Here is a 17754-nt window from a genome sequence, read left to right as displayed (position 1 = left end):
CTGTAATAAATTAAACGGTGAAATGGTAGCCAATTGTCTCTTTTAACTGTTTGATTAAAAACTTAAGATAAGAGTAAAACAACTTTTTAAAAAAAAAGTCCATATGAAAATAGTACAACTTCTTACCAGTGATACTTTCAATCACGACAATTTGCCACAAAGCAGAAAGAGCTAACAAGAAAAGAAGCTGGATGGGACAGCTTTACGCAATGCCACGCATCTCAATGACAGTCATAACAATCCAGTTTGTTATTACCTCAACAGTTCCATCTCTGATGTTGTTCCTGTTCCCACCAGGTGAGGGAGCTCTTTGCAGCATTCCCATAGAGAACATTCTGGCTGTAGAGCGGCTGGAGGAGGAGTCTTTCAAAATGAAAAATGTAAGGACCCCCCTGTGAGCCCCTGTGAAATATTTGAGGGTTTGAGCATGTGGGCCCAAATCTCTCCTACAAGTGTTTACTTTCTTAACTAACTTGCACTCCTTTCTCCCCACACTCCTCCTCCTTCAGATGTTCCAGGTCATTCAGCCAGAGCGGGCGCTCTACATCCAGGCCAACAACTGCGTAGAGGCGCGCGACTGGATCGACATCCTGACCAAAGTCAGCCAGTGCAACCGCAAACGCCTGAGCACCTACCACCCTTCAGCCTACCTCAACGGCCACTGGCTATGCTGCAAGCTCTCAGCAGACACGGCTCCCGGGTGTACGCCCTGCACCGGGTACATAAAGTTGCTAACATCTGCACAGCTTCACATTCCTGTGCTTTGTTTCCGCTCTCTCTCATTCCATGCACGCTTCGTTTTTTTCAGCGGCCTCCCGGCAAACATCCAGCTGGATGTAGATGGTGACAGAGAGACCGAGAGAATTTACTCCCTGTTCAGCACATACATGACCAAACTGATCAAGATGCAAGGTTAGACGCCAAGCGCATGTTTTTTTTTTTCTTTTCAAACTTCCCACATGTATTTTTTTCACATTTCCGTCTCTCATTCCGTTTCCCGCTGCAGAGGCCTGCGGCAGTAAGTCGGTATATGACGGCCCCGAGCAGGAGGAGTACTCCACCTTCGTCATAGACGACCCCCAGGAGACCTACAAAACCCTGAAGCAGATCATTTCAGCCGTGCAGACGCTGGAACAGCAGCACACCAAGTACAAACGCGACAAGTTCAAGAAGACAAAGATAGGCAGCCAGTACGTCCACTGCTTGTGTTGTATTCGAAGGTTAAGTTATAGATGAATGCATTTATTGTATCTATAACAAAGTGGAGGCGCTAGTTCAGAACACTGCAGTCACATTTTTTTCCCTTTTCTTTGTCCTCAGGGAGCATCCGATTGGAGACAAGAGTTTCCAGTGCTACATCCGCCAGCAGTCTGAGAGCTCCACCTACTCCATCTAGCCACAGCCCTGGATCCGGTTTCTGTGATGCTCAAAACCAGCATATTTTTCTCTACTGCAGAAAAATCCACCGAAATTGAGCTCTGTGTCTGGTATTGAGTTTTAAAGCATTTCCCGTGTCTAAAATAAGCAAATAAAATAACTTCCTTAAGACGCTTGTGGAAGTAAAGCAACCTTTCACCCCGATCTGATCTAGTTTTGAGAAAATGACAACTTTACGACTCATTGCCAAACTCCAAGAGCCGCGTATATGGACCTACCTGCAGTTTCTCAAAGTGCATCGCTCCACATTTGGACAAACAGACCTCACTTTTAGAAGAGAGAGGGAGGAGAAAAAAGAGGAGCACTTGTGGAGGAAAGGAGGGATATGAGTGAAGAGGGAACCGTCTCCTTTCCGCGACGTGACGAGAGAACAAAGGTTTTCACTGGACAGTTCTGACAGTGACCAGCACGCACTTTAATCGCCTCCAAATCTTCGGACGAACAAGCCTCACAGCACACTTTTCAGAAAGCGACTTTTACCTCTTTGATTTGTGTGCGGTTATTTTAAATGTTGTTGAAATTGTTACCTTTCATTTGCCGTCTGACGGACGAAGCTCCAGACGAGAAGGAAGGACTGCAGCTTATCCCCTCTGCGGGTGATGTTATACCTGTGTACCTTTCACTTTCAAGCCTCTCCCCCCAGCGTCTTCGGGATACAAGTTCAGGAAGAGCCACAAAAAAAAAAGAAAAAAGGGATCATCGGGCCCATTTGCAGCCCAAGCGACTTCATTTAAGCTACCAAAAATCTCTCCACGTACAATTTTAGCCCACATTTTTAAACCTTTTCAAAAGAGGTTTCCACGTTTTGTTTTTTAAGCTTTGATCTGTTTTGGTTGGTCGTCATGCCCCAATGAAACCAGTACCCAGGTTGGCATTTTTTTTCCCCCCTGCCCGCACAGGTTATGCTGTAATCATGGGTAAATTACATCATTCAAAACCAGTTTCTTTAGATGCAGAAAATGTGCATGTGGCAGAACAAGTCCTTTTTCAGGTACAGCCGTACAGTCTAGTGGACTACGTTATACTGATACAAACACAAGGGAGACAGAATATTAGAGAACTCTGAGTACAGTGTAGTCCAGTACAAAACTGGCTTTAATAATTACAGCAGAGCAGCTGTATGGATTTCATAAGACACAATTTTCATCACTCACTGTCCATTTATGGTGGATAAGTATAATTAATGTCAGAAAAGCAGCTTTAATAATGAAACAGAAAGACACTTTTCCCCGACACCCAGCGCTAGGCTGAGACCACACAGCTTGGCGTTAGCTCAGAGGCCTGTTTCACTCCTGTGTAAGCAGGAAAATAAGTAAAAGCCTGTCTACCCCCTCCAGCTATCACAAATGAGATCATTAACAGGGATGTTTTATTTTCAGATACACTTCTAATTATTACACAAACTAACATTTTAACCTGTCTTAGATTGTAATTGTGAAATGGATAGAGTGTGACTGATTGTGTTGCCCCGCTGGTTACCTAATAACAATGTGGTTCTTTTGTTTCTGTGAGTTAGCCTCCCACTCCCTCCGTACCTTGTCGTTTGAACTCTTATTTATATGCATTCCACTGAAAAGCTACCTGCTGTGAAGCGCCTCACGATCTATTGAAGGTACAGGATTTATTGTTGCTAGCCAACTGTGTTGTGTTGTCCCACGCTTTCGCAAAGGCGGCCGCATTTTTTTGTCTTTCACTCCGACAGTGCATGTGAAGTGTAGACAGCAGACTCTGCAAGCGACTACAAACCACGACTTTTGTATTTTCCGAATCCAAGTATGTGCTTATGTAGCCTCGCGGGTGTTCGCCCCCATGGTCACAGGATCCCAAACAGTGCCAGTTATCACTTTTCTAAAGTTCATTTTTGAAATATATATATAAATATATTAAAAAAAAAAACAACTGTACTGTTTGTAAAACAGCTGAACAACTAATCCAATTATATGTTTTTGTTTTTTGGGTGGGTCAAATAAGGAAGGTTCTCAACAATTTGACTCTGTTTTCTATCTTGTCATACGGAAATTTTGCTGTGTATCTGAGCTGGATGAGGTGTGTGTGTGTCTGTGTCTGTTATGTGGGTGTGTGCTTATTTTTGTCAGTGTGGACACATGTGACTGACGTGATGGGTTGTGTTGCCAATTGATCAAACAGTGTTACAGGTCAGGAAAGGCAGATCACTGCCTGTAATTATACTGAAGACACTGTTACTTCACTCTTGGCCTGACTTAGCGTATCCCTTCTTTCCTCTCATATACAATCACTGTTTCTTTTCAAGAAGATATTGCCAATCTATTCTCCCCAGATGTCTTATGAACAGTAAAAATATTAAGAGAGCAGCCTGGGTTTAACCTCTTTCAGGTTTTCCTCCCCCTACAGGTTACTAACTCTCCTCAGGTTTATGAAACTCATATTTATTATAACTTTCATTCAAACCTTCCCAGAATTCCCAGCGAAGTTGGTGTGGGTATGACTCCTCCAACCCCGATACCCATAAAAGGAATGAATTATGCAATAACGGTGTTTCAGCATGCAATAATATTAACAAGCCCTCGATAAGCCTGTCAAGTGATCACAAATTAACAATGCGCATCTGCTGATGTTTTGCAGTCAGATGCCTCTTCAGATAAACACATATTATAAAAGGGAGAACAGTGTATTTTGTACAAATATTTTAAAAGTATTAAAATAAGCCTGTTATTTGTGTACATAAAACAATTGAATGAATGGTGAAAATGTGATGTGTTTTTTTTCCCGAGTAACCAAATGAAACAATTATTAATGCAAATCTGGTGTCTGTGTCATTTATTACATATCAGTAATGTCTACTGTACAAACTCACATTAGCAGATTTATATTGTTTTGTTAGAATTGCCCTGCCTAAGTATGCCAAGCTTGTAGCATCATACTGATAAAGACGTTATTATTATCATTATTATTAGCACTCAGAGCGCATTACACTCAAAAAAGGCCCACCTTAAACACGAAGTAGGAACCTTTCACACGATACCATAACAAATAATTTAAATGTTACACATAAAATTATAAAGTGAGGTAAGTGGCAATGAAGTAATGTATGTGAAACCTAATATACATTTTTTTAATCTACTACATATTCTAATCTACACAAATTAAATGTGACAAAAAATAAATACATAACGACGTTTACACGATGATGATTATGATTATTATTACTATTATAACTGCTGCTATACTATATAGTGAAATAATACAATAAGTAAAAAAACATTAAAAGTAGTTTAGCAGTGCCATCTTTCCTTGGATGCTTAGCAACGGGCAGACATTTGCGCCATTTTTTTCTCGTCTTTTTTTGGTGGTGGCATCTGTGTGCGTGTCTGTGTGTGTGGGGGGGGCGTATAATGATATTTTGGACTTTAAGAATAATTAAAAGTATTATTACTATTCCTGATACTAGAGCACAGAGTTTTGTGGTTATTTACCTACACAGTGTGTCTCGGGCCTCCTTTAGTAAACCTATTTTCTGCATGAGTTCAGCCTGAGCCGAGCCGCACGCGCACGCTCGGTTAAAAAAAATAACGGCAGAGAGCGCGTGAGTGTGCGTGCAGCGTTCCCTAGCTGCCTCCCCTCTCCTCACACTCCACACACACACACACACAACCCCTCCGTGTCCCGCTCCGCTGGCAGCTGCCTGTGCTCCCCCCATCTCACCCGACGAAAAACACTTTCGGGAAGAATAAAGTTTTTTCCCCTCACGGACCTGCCGCTCAGCCAGTCTCTACTCGCAGCCAAACCGTGGCCTAGCAGGAGGAACGGCTCGACTATGTGGAGAAAGAAGCGGGCTCTTGGGGAACCCCTGGCTTGTCTCGTGTTACTGGTGACGCTGGTCGATGCTTATCGGTGTAAGTACGCTTGAGGTTTTGCGGTTTTACGTGTTGAGCTGGACTGTAGTGTTTAGTCAGAGTGTCCCAGTTTGAAGAGAGCAGTTCACAGACTGGATGAGACCAGCTGGGAACCGTTTCAGGACTTCAATATTTTTTTAATCCCTTTTAGCATATGTGAGGGTCACATGGCTCCGTTGTTCACCATGAAACAATGCTTGGAAAACAACGTGAAGTGCTTGTTACAGCAACTAGGGGTCATTTCTGAGAAATGGCGGTTTCGCAATAACCCTCCCTACCTCTTTTCGGGCCAATTCATCTAAAAGTAATTAAGCTGCCCTGTTCATCCATTTAGACAGAAGCCTCGGGAGAGCTGTCATGACAGAGGAGGCTTTAATTCCTACGGGCATCAGTCATTTCTTTTTATTGTAATGTTGTTACAGGTGTTTGTTAACCAGCAATTGGTTTGTTGGACTCAAAACAGAGCTGACAGTTAAAAGATGTGCTACGTGCATGCGGTGTATACATAAGTGTTTGTGTCTCCCATAGTCCTGAGCCAGAGCACAGCCTCGCAGTTCCTGAGCAGGCACAGGAGGGCCAACTCACTGTTTGAGGAGAGCAAGAAGGGCAACCTGGAAAGGGAGTGCATCGAGGAGCTGTGCAACAAGGAGGAGGCCAGGGAGATCTTTGAGAACCAACTGGAGACGGTGAGAGCTGACAGGGAAAGCCAGGCCCAACTGGTCAAACTGAAGTGACTAGATGGGAGTGAAGAAGAAGATGAAATAAGCAGCAAAAGTTGTAACAGTGGATTGGATTTTTGGCTGTTATCCAGCATGTGTTACTAATGACATTATGACGGCACAGAGCTTTAATTAACGTGATTAGTAACACAGTTAATCGGTGGTTAGGGAGCTCCAAGTCGTTTAAGATAAGAAATAAGATAAACCTTTATTAGTCCCACACATGGGAAATTTTTTGGTCACGGCAGAAAGTACAAGTTTAAGAGCAGTAAAAGTTAAGAAAAACTCAATAGAATAGGAGAAGATAAAATAGAATAACATACTATACAACAAGAACAAGATACTATATACAATAGAATAAAGTACCAACAAAATAGAATAAAATACTGTACAAAATAGAAAAAATGCTCTGTTATAGTAGGAAAAAACAAATATCTGTACTGCAAGTATTTACTGCTTCTTCATCTTCAGCTACTTTTAGGGGGCACCACAGAGGATCATGTACCTCTATCTCACCCTGTCCCTAGCATCCTCCCCTGTCACATCAACCCTCCTTCACTACATCCATAAATCCTCTCTGTGTTTTTAATTCTGCCCTGCAGCTCCCTAGTCATTATTTTTTTGCCAAAATATCCACCATACCTTCTCTGATCATGTCCAAACCATCTCAGCCTTATCTCTCGCTCTGACTTTGTCTCTAAATGTCTCCATCTCATCTGTTTGGGCTCTTGCTGTAAAGTAGTAAAAGCTAAAGATGCAGCTGCATTTTCTCCTTTCTGCCCTTATCAGTAAATACCAAACTGTCAGCAGCCTTTTTTTTCTTTTTTTTGCAGGAATACTTTTACCCTAAATATGTTGGTAAGTCTGCTAAATGAGTCACATTTCTTAATATTTTTGCACTGTCTATTTTGTCTATTTTTGCACTGTCTCAAATAAACGCTAATTTTTTTCGGCAGCGTGTCTGGGTTCGCACCGTGTCGGCATAAATAACCAGCACTCAAATGCCGGCATCCCCTCTAACCTTCGCACCTGTGTGCAAGGTGAGCTTAAACCTCGAACTAAGCTTTTCATATGCCTGTTACACTTCTCTGTAGCTGTCAAATGCTGTGTTTCCAAAACCAGAGATCAGTAATCAGTGCACGCCGTTTCCATGCTACAAGGAGGGTACAGAGCGCTGCGCGGACGGCATGGCCGCCTTCACGTGTGTGTGCAAGCAGGGCTGGAAGGGGCCACGCTGTGAGGAAGGTGAGTTCTCATTTAGTCTTTTGGCATTTTAAACATTTTTCGTCATATCTTACTAAAAATACATCCAGCGATCATTTATTTATATTTATTTATTTATATGGGACCTGCTGCTGACTTATTTTTGTGTGGCGTATCGACTGGGTAGACGTCGATGAGTGTTCGGATCCTGAACTTCATGCCGGATGTAATCAAATATGTCAGAATATCCCAGGTAGCTTCCACTGCATGTGTGAAGAAGGCTACATACTCACCCACAACATCAACTGCATGGGTAAGACTCTACTGGATGGTCATTTTAATAATAATTAGGCTTAACTGATTTTCCTTATATACAGTTGTTTGTGTCACGTGTGTGCCAGCTCTGTTTTTTACGGTTTTACACGGCAGCTGAGCACACGGGATATAATTCTAATTACTTTCTTTTTTATTTATTCATATAGATGCATTGCAAAACAAATTAAAAAAAAAAGATCAGCTCCCCCAGCTGTTGCCCTCTGGGGCCGCATCACTTGTTTTTTTCAAAGCTGACCTGAGGTGACTCCTTATGTAAGAGAAGGGGAAAGCTTTTAACATCTGAAAAGATGGTTCATCCTGATTGTTGTAAACACACCAGCAGGCTCGTAGCTCAGAGCTGTAAAAACATGCTTAAACTGTCCGTGCTTATCGTTGCCTGATTTCTCTGCATCTTGTTTTGCTGTGTGTGGGCAAACCAGTCACTGTTTGTCTTTCAGGCTGACCACTGCATGTTGAGTTCAAAGTCTTCACAAACATGTACTGAGTCAGACTGATAAATTTGCCCTCTTTATTTATTTATTTATTTTTTGATGGACTGTTAGATAACACATCCTGTCAGTAGAAATCAGTTATTATAACCTATTATTTAGGGATTCGAGATATTTTATTAAAATCAATCTGAAATTATTACTTATAATAATTTACTTATATGAAATTATTTACTTATATGTATTACATTTTTGATCATTTTTGGATATTTCCATTTTTCTGGAGATGCCAAAAGAATCTTTGAGATCCCCAGAGAGAAATTTTATCACCACTGCGATAAGATTTCCCTTACTTGAGCACAGTCTACGTTTTTGTTTATAAAATGTTCAGATTTCTGTAAAATAGTGTTATAGGGGTCACTGTCTTAACTGCAATGTGGACCCTTTCTGAGAAACCCTGTTGATATTTTCAGACTGGTCTTTAATTTGCATCAATACTCAATAGTCGTCGTAGCAAATATAGAATAAATAAGTATGTAATGGAAGTGTGCATGTGGAAGTGTTTTGTTAACCTCCCAAAGTAACCAGTACGTCTGTGAAAGCAGCTTTTGTGCACATACAGTTATGTGAAAATGGAAGTTTTCAAAGGACTCTGTGCAGTTTTATGAAAACTCTATAAAAGCAGACATTTTGGCAGTTTGCTGGCACAATGTGACCAAATTCAACCCAAGTTCAGACCGTGCAACGCTCAGAGAAACTGACCCCGCCCCTCCCAAAACCCCCACAAAAACCCCCCAAGATCTACATGGCAATGTAGTTAACTGTCACTTAAATATTAAAGTTCATGGCAGTACAATTACAAAAAGACTGAACATGGAGATGCATGTGGCGGAGACTGAAGACTAAGCTAAACAACATCAAAGACACATGAATGGGCGTGAAGCTGATCAGCTGATCTCTCTAGCCGACCCAAGATATCGGCAGCAGGGAGGGGGCAGCCTGGACAGGTACATAGCAGAAGCCCATTTCCACCTCAAAACCACCCCCCACTCTGTCCTCCCTCACCCATGCTCCCACCCCCATCCACCTCTTGGCTTCCCCTGCCAGTACGTCACTGTGATGGCTGGCAGGTGAGGAGCAGGACAGCTGGAAGAGCTACATCAAGGCGAGGTTGCAGACTCTGATGGCATCAATCCCAGGATCCTGATGCCCTGTGCTGTCCGGCTGTCTGGCATCCTGCAGCATCTCTTCACCTCTTCAAAAGGTTCTACTGCTGTTCCAGCTTTCATTGGTACAAGTACTAAACATGGTAGTAGTGCTACACAGGGCTTAACCATGTCAGACCATGTACCTTGATGTCACATGTCATGAAGATGCTGGAGAAACTGGTTCTGGCCCGGCTTCGCTCTCAAGTGAAATATGCGTTTTAGCCTTTTCAGTTTGTTTACCAGCCTCGTGTGGGGGAGGATGTTGCTGTGTACCTGCTGTAGCATGCTCACTTCCACTTAGGTGACACTGCTGGCATTGGGAGAATCATGTTGTTTGATATTTCCAGTTTCTTTAATACCATTTAACCATTTCTCCTGAGTCAGACGCTGCTTAGGATGAGTATCACATCATCTACTGTCTGTCACATGAGGCAGGCATGACCCAAAGTGCATTATTCAACAGAAAAAAAAAATAAAAATCAGAGTTTTATTTAATGCTGGAAACCTGACAGAGAAAAACAGCTAACTAACTGGATTGAGACTTAGACAAAATATACACACTGAGGATAATGAGGGAACGGGGCACAGATGGGAATACACCTGACACTGATCAGGGATAATGAGAAAAGAGAAGAAAAATTGAGCATATTCTCTCATCCCACATATATTGTCAAAATAAAACAGAAAATAACTAATGCTGAGACCAGGACTAAGATATATAAATTTGACACAAAGACGAAAGAAGATAGCAAACACAGAAACGACTGGAAAGTCAGAATAGGAAAACTAAAAGATGATTAATAAACTTATCAACTAATGTAGAACCGAAATACAAGATAATCAAAATACAAAACCAGAAAATCCCAACTAGCCCAGAACTCAAAAACCTGGGTCAAAGACCCAGGAACCATGACACTGTCTCCAGGATTGCTGACTATCTCTCAGAGAGTCTTCAGTTTGCATGGCAGAGAGCACTCTGTTTCAGGATCAATGAACTAATTCACAAGGCTGGAGCGATCATTGGCCAGAATTTACTGTAGATTAAACTATTTTTATTCTTTATGCTACCTATCTATCACATTTGGAGAAAACCAAACACAGCATATCAGCACAAACACCTCACACCATCTGTTAAGCATGGTTGTGGAGCGGAGATGATTTGGGCACCTGGCAGACGTTAAGTCTGCTCTGAACTCCTCTGTATACCAAAATAATCTAGAGTTAAAATGTGGGACTGTTTGGTCCAAATTGGGTCATGCAACAGGGAAATGATCCCAAGCAAAGCAGCAAATTAACAACAGCAAGTTTAAAAAAAAAGACTCAAGGTGCTGCCATGACCCAGTCAAAGCCCAGACTTCAACCTGACTAAAATGCTGTTGCAGGACCTTAAGAAAAAAGCTTAGGAGAAAAGCTCACAAACCTCAAAGAACTGAAGCAACGATGTAAAGAAGAGAGGGCCCAAATTCCTCCACAGCGATGTGAGAAACTGATAAAATCACACAGAAAACAATTACTACAAGTTATTGCTACTAAACAACTGCACAGAGACCTATGAAATCTTTCTTTTTCACCTGTCTGTATCTCTGCATGCACTACAGTAAGGCATTTCACTAAAGTGTGTTTTTCATTTGAAACATAAAAAAAATCAGATTTTCTTTTACATCTGTTAATTGTACTTCATCCGAGTAGCAAAAATGACACTTCCTTATTCTGAAGTTCAGATTCCTACCACTCATTTGGTCATCGTCTCTTTTCCCCTCACGCCTTCCAGATGTCAATGAATGCCTGCTATACCACAGCATCTGTGGAAGACAAGCTGAATGTGTCAACATACCAGGCACTTACGACTGCAAATGTCCTGTGGGATATAAATATAACTTCACCTCCAGGACATGTGATGGTAAGGTTTCAAACTTATTACCCAGACGCAGAATCAAAGGTCACTGCTAATAAAGCCTTCCCAACCTGTCATTGCAGACATGGATGAGTGCGAGATGAATGTGTGCAAGGGGGTTTGTATAAACACTCAGGGCAGCTTTTCATGCTACTGTGATGGCCGCCAGGGTTTGCATCTGGCACAGGATAGGCGGAACTGCCACAGGATCCCCGCGTGTCTCAGTCTGTTTGAGGAAAAACACCCTGAGATGCTTTACCTGGGAGAGCAGTTCGCAGGCCTTCCTGTCATCTACCTGCGCTTCCGCCTGCCGGAGAACACAAAGTAGGTGTTTGTCACACACACACACACACAGAAACACACACAAGTATTAATGCAGAGGACCAAGGGTCACAATACATTACCTTTTTATGCTAAAGGTTTTCACTGGTCTCATGGCTGCCCCTCCCTGAGCCAGGTTTTCCCGGAGCTTTCTTCCTGTTAAAGGGGAGTTTGTCCTTCCCATTGTTGTTGTTGTTTTTTTTGGTTTGGTTTGTTTTTCTGTGTCAGACTGACCCGGCTGTCATTGTTGAAGGTTAGCAGAAATCTTAGAAATTAATTGTACATTCATAATTTTTAACGTGAAGCTTTGCTGGGACGTCCTTAGGGGCCCATTAAATTTAATGGCTACACCAGCACAGCCTTCACACACCATCTGAAAATCAAGTTATGGGGTTGCTACTTTGTTGAGATCCATTGTGCACTGCAGATGCACAAGTTTTGCAGTCCTACCTGGACTTTAGTGGAGGGATCTAAAAGTGGTTAAAACAATGCAGTGCTGCTCAAGAAGACAACTTTGAAAAGAACAGTAATGAAATTTAGGTGGTATGTTTTTTTGTTTTTATTTGGGGGGGTGTCATGGTACTTTGTTTTAGTTTTTTCATATAATGGGTCATCAGTCAAAAAAGCCTAGGAAGGATTGCTTAAACAGATGTGGCCATAATTCAAAGAGACAGGTAATACTGGAAGGAGGGAATTGTTTGGAGAAAAGAAAATATTTTCCAAAAGTGCCTTGAAATTGTGCACAATGCTGCCCTTGCTTTGTGCAGTGGTAACAAGTAATAAGGCACAGCCAGGGTCTTACACGTTATTCATCACTTCCTGGAGGTTAATGAGAAGGGCCGTATTCTAGTTACTGTGTAAATTTACCTGTCTTCCTCCTGGTAGGTTTGCAGCCGAGTTTGACTTGCGTACTTTTGACCCAGAGGGAGTTGTTCTGTATGCTGAGTCTTCTGAGGGCTCGTGGTTCATGGTGGGACTCAGGGGCGGTCGCATTGAAGTCCAGTTCAAAAACCAGCACACATTTAAGGTTACCAGCGGAGGAAAAGCAATCAATGATGGACAATGGCATGTGGTGAGAAAGTCTGTCAGTTTGCTATCATATAGCTAACATAAATCCTTAAGACTACATTGACTAACTAAAATGATGAAAAGTCCATTGCACTGTGGTAACATGTAGTGTGCAGAGTACATAATAACAGTGACGTGCTGTATTGTGATATAGTGTCACGTGTGACACGCAGATCTCTGTGGATGAGCTGGAGAGCAGCATCAGCGTGAAGATCAGCAAGGAAGCTGTGATGAGCATTAACAGCCCCGAGAGTCTCTTTACATCAGTCAATGGCAAACTGGAAACCAAAGTTTACATTGCTGGCCTGCCTAACCGCACCGACAATGTTATCAAGCCTGTAAGCTGTTCATCCCAAGGCATTCACACATAACTAACCTTCCCAGGAGACATGATGCTGCTATGGGGGGGATCATTACAGTGTTAACTAAACCTGTGTGAATTTAAATTTGTTGGCTGAGAGATTGTGTTAAAGAGCAGAAGTTCACACTGCTGCACTGTTTGTTTATCAGATCAACCCCAGGCTGGATGGCTGCATCCGGGGCTGGAACTTGATGAATCAGGGGGCGTCTGGGGTAAAGGAGGTCATCCAGCAGAAGACAAGTAAACACTGTTTCGTGCATGTAGAACGAGGATCTTTCTTCACTGGAAAGGGACTAGCACACTTCAACATAGACTACAGTGAGTAAGTTATGTTACACTTTATTAATCCCTCAGGGAACATTTGGCGTCTGCATTTGGTCTACACCAACAGCTTAAAGGCATTACAGCAGCAGCTCTTAAATTTAGTTTTTGTGCAGTTCCCTGGCTTAAAGTCTTTAAGAGGAGAGTTAATGCAGTGGGTTGAAGCACTCTGAATTAACACAGGAACATAGTGAGTGTAAAATACCACACAGCTAGTCCTGTTAGGTTTGAGCAAAGACCTGCTGATACAGCTGATAGAGATCTAAACATATCATATGATGCATTAAAGGAAGACCTGTGATCTTTTATGAGCTGTGAGAGACATTTTGCTGGCATGGTTTGGGTCCACTTTTCTCATCAAAGGCAAGGATGACCTCAACTCACTATAAAGTTTTTAGCTCTTACCATCATCTTATTATGAGATATTTTTGTTGTGATTGGAGTGGTCTGTTAAGATCAACCCTCTGGAGATGTCTGAAGATAACAGTCCACTGGGGGGCTCCCTTGACAACTGCATACTGTTATGTTCTGCTAAAAGCGGATTCAAAGGGATGTGATCAGTTTGAGGAATCTGATGGAAAAGGGAAAACATCAGTTAGAGGCTGATGAAGGGTGCACATTGTATACTGTTAATGAGAGCTTACTCATCACACTTTTTACTGGAGAAGCAGTACTGCAGGTAGGCAGCTGGGAATTTAGGAGAGGCGGGTGAGATGAAGAAGAAAGGGTTAGGCAGGTGGTAAGCAATAATCCTGGTAAGTAATCCTGCAGACAGGTGGAACATTGACGTGTTGGTCCGGAGAGAGGAATCCTGGCTGGCACTGTTCTCCTGGCGCATAAACAGTTATGCACTCTTGAGAGACAAGACTCTGCAGGAGGACAAGGAGATGAAGATCACTAATAATGTCAAAATATTAATCAGAACATTGTCGTAATGGGCTTTTTACCACAGAGGCTGAAACAATGATCAGGCAGGAAACAGTTGCCTTGCTGCTCCTTAGATACACCAGCTTGATAAAGCAAAATGTCACCAGGTGCACATGGAAACCCCGAGCACCAAAGCCACCCCCAGCCATCCAACTGTTCCTAAAGAAATAGACAAAAAATAAAAAACAGGCTTTAGCTTTTGGAGTAACAGACTGTCAGACTTTTTCCAGATACCTTTAGAAGTGTTTTCATTTGCATCTATCAGCAGCAGGAATTCTAAAAAGACATACTGTACATCCCAGTGATACCCACAACAGTAACATGAAGTATGCTGTGTGTCTGTTGTGTGTCTCAGAGAGCACCAGTGTTGGAAAGGCAAAGTGCACCTGAGGTTACTCTTTCTGTTCTTTAAATAACATAGCATTACAAGGAACTTTTTTTTCAATGTCGCTGCTTGCTCTGGTGTACTGCACCTCCCAGACCTCCCATATCCAAGAGCTTGACTAACAAACCTTTTTCGCTGCGTTACCAGCATATGTCAGTGTGTTGCCACCCTGGACAGGTCACCAGTTCATTGGGTTATCATGTTACGTCCCCGGCCTACAGGTAACCTGGACATAACATGAGACACGGTTCGTGAATCCTGACGCATGACCCTGAATCAGAACAATTTTTGTTATTATTATCTTGATGTTGTTTGGTTGACTTCTGCCTGGTTACTTTAGGTTTACCCTACACAACACCACACACCTGCTGACACACTGATTAACATGCCTCATGAAGTTAATTATGGTGCTTGCTTAATTGCGCTAACAATTCGGTAAATTGCTCTATGGTGTAGTGGTTTACACATTTGCCTAACAAGTGAAAGCTTCCTGGTTTGATCCCGAGAGGAGAGACAAATCCCTTTAAGGTTGGTCCTTCCGAACATCTGGTGTGAAAATCTGCCAAATCAAACATGTGGAGTTACTTGTTGTGAAGAAAGGAGCGACTGAAAGTAGCTCCTTCTAAATTTTTCTTCAAGTTGTGTCTCTACCATTTTTCGTGATGAATCTTGAGCTGGATCATGACAATACAGAACTATAGAAAAGCTTATTTGATATAGAAACTCCCACATCTAGAGGGAACAAGGGGCTCTGGATCTGAATGATCTGCTTGTGAAAATTATGTGACGGCCATATACATTGGCCAGATCACTTTTACCCAGCATGTCATTAGAAAGCCATACTAACGCTGGATAAGGCCTTCTTCTCAAAACAGCTTCATTTGATGGTGTTATGGATCCCACAAGCTGTTGCACTCATGCTCCATGTTGATTTCATCATACATCATTTTTGCAGATTGTTCAGCTGCACGTTAATGCTGCCAATCTTCTGTTCTGCCATATCCCAGAGGTTTCCTGGTTAGATCAGGTGACTGGAGAGGTCACTGCAGTACACTGAATTCACTGTCATGTTCATTAAAACCTCTCTGACTTGTGATCTGTGAGATGATGCTGGAAACAAATCACTGGGGACATTGTAACTAACAGCCGTTGGATATTCAGATCCATGACTGAATGACTGATGGTCAAAGGCCAAAGTTGCTGCATTGCTGCCATGTATAGGCTGGTCGTGTCTGTGTTCCAAATATATCAGAACACTCTATGGGTTTACAACCATGTAATTTTGAGAATGATATAACAGACCTGTGGGAAGTTGTTTTGTTAAAAGTTTGTAGAGAATCCTTAATTTTTTAACCTGACAAAAGGAATAAATGGTTGTTGGCATGCATGTGTGTAACCAGGTGATTCTGGAAGCTGGAAAATGGATATAAAGATGAACATTCGTCCATCCAGCAGCACAGGTGTCCTCTTTGCTGTTGTCCACAACAACACAGTGCCCCTGTCAGTGGCTGTTGTAACAAAGGGAGAAGATGTTGCCGTAAGTTTGGTCACACTTTGGCTGAAAATAAGCACCTGTGTATCTACCTGTCTATCATTCTTAAACCAATGTACTTTCCAGAACTTGCAGGTGTTCCTGCACGATGCCTCGGTGGCCACGCTGGACACTGTGATGCTGTGTTACCCTGATCGGCTGATGGTGCAGCTGAACGTGACTCCCACAGAAATACTGATCTCAGCCGACTCCTCCAGTGTGACATACATGGAGTCCAGTGCCCTGCAGAAGGAGCTGGAATACCTCAACAGCACCATGCAAAACCCCGTCAGCACATACATTGGTGGAATACCCGGTTAGTAATGATTAAGAACTTTAAGCATAAATTATCATTGATGTGTGATCAAAATGAATAAAGTGTTTTGCAATTTTCTTGGTTTCTCTTGAATGTGTTGCTCTTCCTGCTGGATCTGTGAGCCTTGGTTGAACAGTGGTGCTTTGAGCTGCTAATGCTAATATCCACATGTTGCCATAGTCACAGTGACAATGGTGACGGCACGCTGAAGCTTAGCAGGAGGTGTTTACTGTTTTTCATGTTTCATGATTAGCACTAAGCAGAGCTGAGAATGAAAGGAATCAGAAAACCTTTAACTAGATGACTGCACTAGATTAAGAGCACCAAAACAAGGACTCATTCATATTGAAAGTAACATGAACAATGATACATAGTGTCATAACAACCCATCAAACAGTTACCGTCTCTCTCTCCTTCAGAAGACATCCCTTTGCCTACCACCCCTGTGACGGCCTTTTACCACGGCTGCATGGAGATCAGTATCAACGGCCAGCAGCTGGACTTCGATGAAGCTCTCAGCAAACATAACAGCATCAAGTCCCACTCGTGTCCTCCTGTCACTACCTCGGATGATGACCGAGAGGTGACACACATGTACAGAAAGTGACCCGATTTAAAAAAGCACATTGCATTAAAAAGCTCTTAAATTAGGCAGAGTCCCACAGGGGAAACTTCTTGGGATATTTTGGAAAGAGAATCTAGAGAGGAGGAGAAGAAGAGACGGAGGCAGAGAGTGATTTTAAGCTTTTCATCTCTACAGTGTTCTTGTTTGTACCCTGACCTATTTTGTTCTGGTATTGCTTTAGTGAGTCACAACAAAGGCTGGCTTACCAGTGAGGTAGCCGGAAGCTGGATGACATAGGTGTAGCAGTTTTTGTCTGCATTAAGTTGTTTTCCAGGAAAGTGGAAACAAAAAGGAGCTGAGCTCTGCAGCGTGCATGCCATGAGTTGAGTAACAGATGGTTATGTTTGTGTAGAAAAATAAACAAATGGTCACTGCTGACCAGACTGCGAGACCACCTGCATCTTCGTCCCTGCTGCTGCTGAATCATGGTACTCTCTCTAAATTGTTTAAAAACAACTAGTTGAAATTAATGTTTGTGGCAGGAGAAACCACAGAGGAGATATCTGAGCCTTCAGGCGTTCCTATCAAATTCTGTTTCATCTCCTTTGTTTAAATCACCATCTGGAGCTCTGCATTTCCGAAGCGTTGCTTCAATTTACCACTCTTGTCATCAGAGGTGTACACCAGTCATAATTACAGCATTTATTGTTCTCCTGTTTCTGTCCTTATCTTAAGGGCTCTCCTGGTTGTCATTTGTTTCCACTTTGTATATAAAACATGCCATCTTTAATATATAACTTAAATGTAGTTGTTTGGTGTTGTGTTTGATGTTTGTTTTAATAAAACTGTATCAAAGCAA

The 17754-nt window shown here is 42.3% G+C and overlaps 2 protein-coding genes across 3 annotated transcripts in view; both read left to right on the top strand.

The window, feature by feature from the left end:
• rasa3 (RAS p21 protein activator 3) overlaps positions 1-4219 on the top strand; it is a 43018-nt gene extending 38799 nt beyond the window's left edge. Inside the window, exons 20-24 of one of the 2 annotated variants that reach the window (XM_013271664.3) lie at positions 265-380; positions 510-718; positions 809-912; positions 1007-1190; positions 1321-4219. In XM_013271664.3, the coding sequence (XP_013127118.1) occupies positions 265-380; positions 510-718; positions 809-912; positions 1007-1190; positions 1321-1396 (689 nt within the window). In that variant the 3' untranslated portion in view covers positions 1397-4219. The remainder of the gene's footprint in view (positions 1-264; positions 381-509; positions 719-808; positions 913-1006; positions 1191-1320) is intronic. The other variant, XM_003445774.5, reaches the window with a different exon arrangement.
• A 753-nt stretch (positions 4220-4972) lies between these two features.
• pros1 (protein S) lies at positions 4973-17754 on the top strand. The gene is made up of 14 exons (XM_005466877.4): positions 4973-5312; positions 5841-5998; positions 6865-6889; positions 6988-7071; positions 7154-7276; positions 7422-7547; positions 10978-11106; positions 11184-11424; positions 12307-12493; positions 12663-12827; positions 13000-13168; positions 15884-16020; positions 16102-16330; positions 16750-17754. The coding sequence occupies exons 1-14, from the start codon at positions 5234-5236 to the stop codon at positions 16935-16937; spliced, it is 2040 nt and encodes a 679-aa protein (XP_005466934.1). The 5' UTR covers positions 4973-5233; the 3' UTR covers positions 16938-17754.

This window comes from Oreochromis niloticus, linkage group LG1 (assembly GCF_001858045.2).
Source record: "Oreochromis niloticus isolate F11D_XX linkage group LG1, O_niloticus_UMD_NMBU, whole genome shotgun sequence".
Lineage (NCBI taxonomy): Eukaryota > Metazoa > Chordata > Actinopteri > Cichliformes > Cichlidae > Oreochromis > Oreochromis niloticus.
The sequence above is the reverse complement of the archived record's forward strand: the minus strand, read 5'-3'. Positions and strand labels throughout refer to the sequence as shown.

Bases quoted from the DNA above. Each gene is read 5' to 3' on its own strand.
- pros1 (XM_005466877.4), top strand. From the start codon at position 5,234: ATGTGGAGAAAGAAGCGGGCTCTTGGGGAACCCCTGGCTTGTCTCGTG. The intron at 13,169-15,883 runs GTGAGTAAGTTA...GTGTGTAACCAG, and splicing joins ACACTTCAACATAGACTACA to GTGATTCTGGAAGCTGGAAA. The intron at 16,021-16,101 runs GTAAGTTTGGTC...TGTACTTTCCAG, and splicing joins CAAAGGGAGAAGATGTTGCC to AACTTGCAGGTGTTCCTGCA.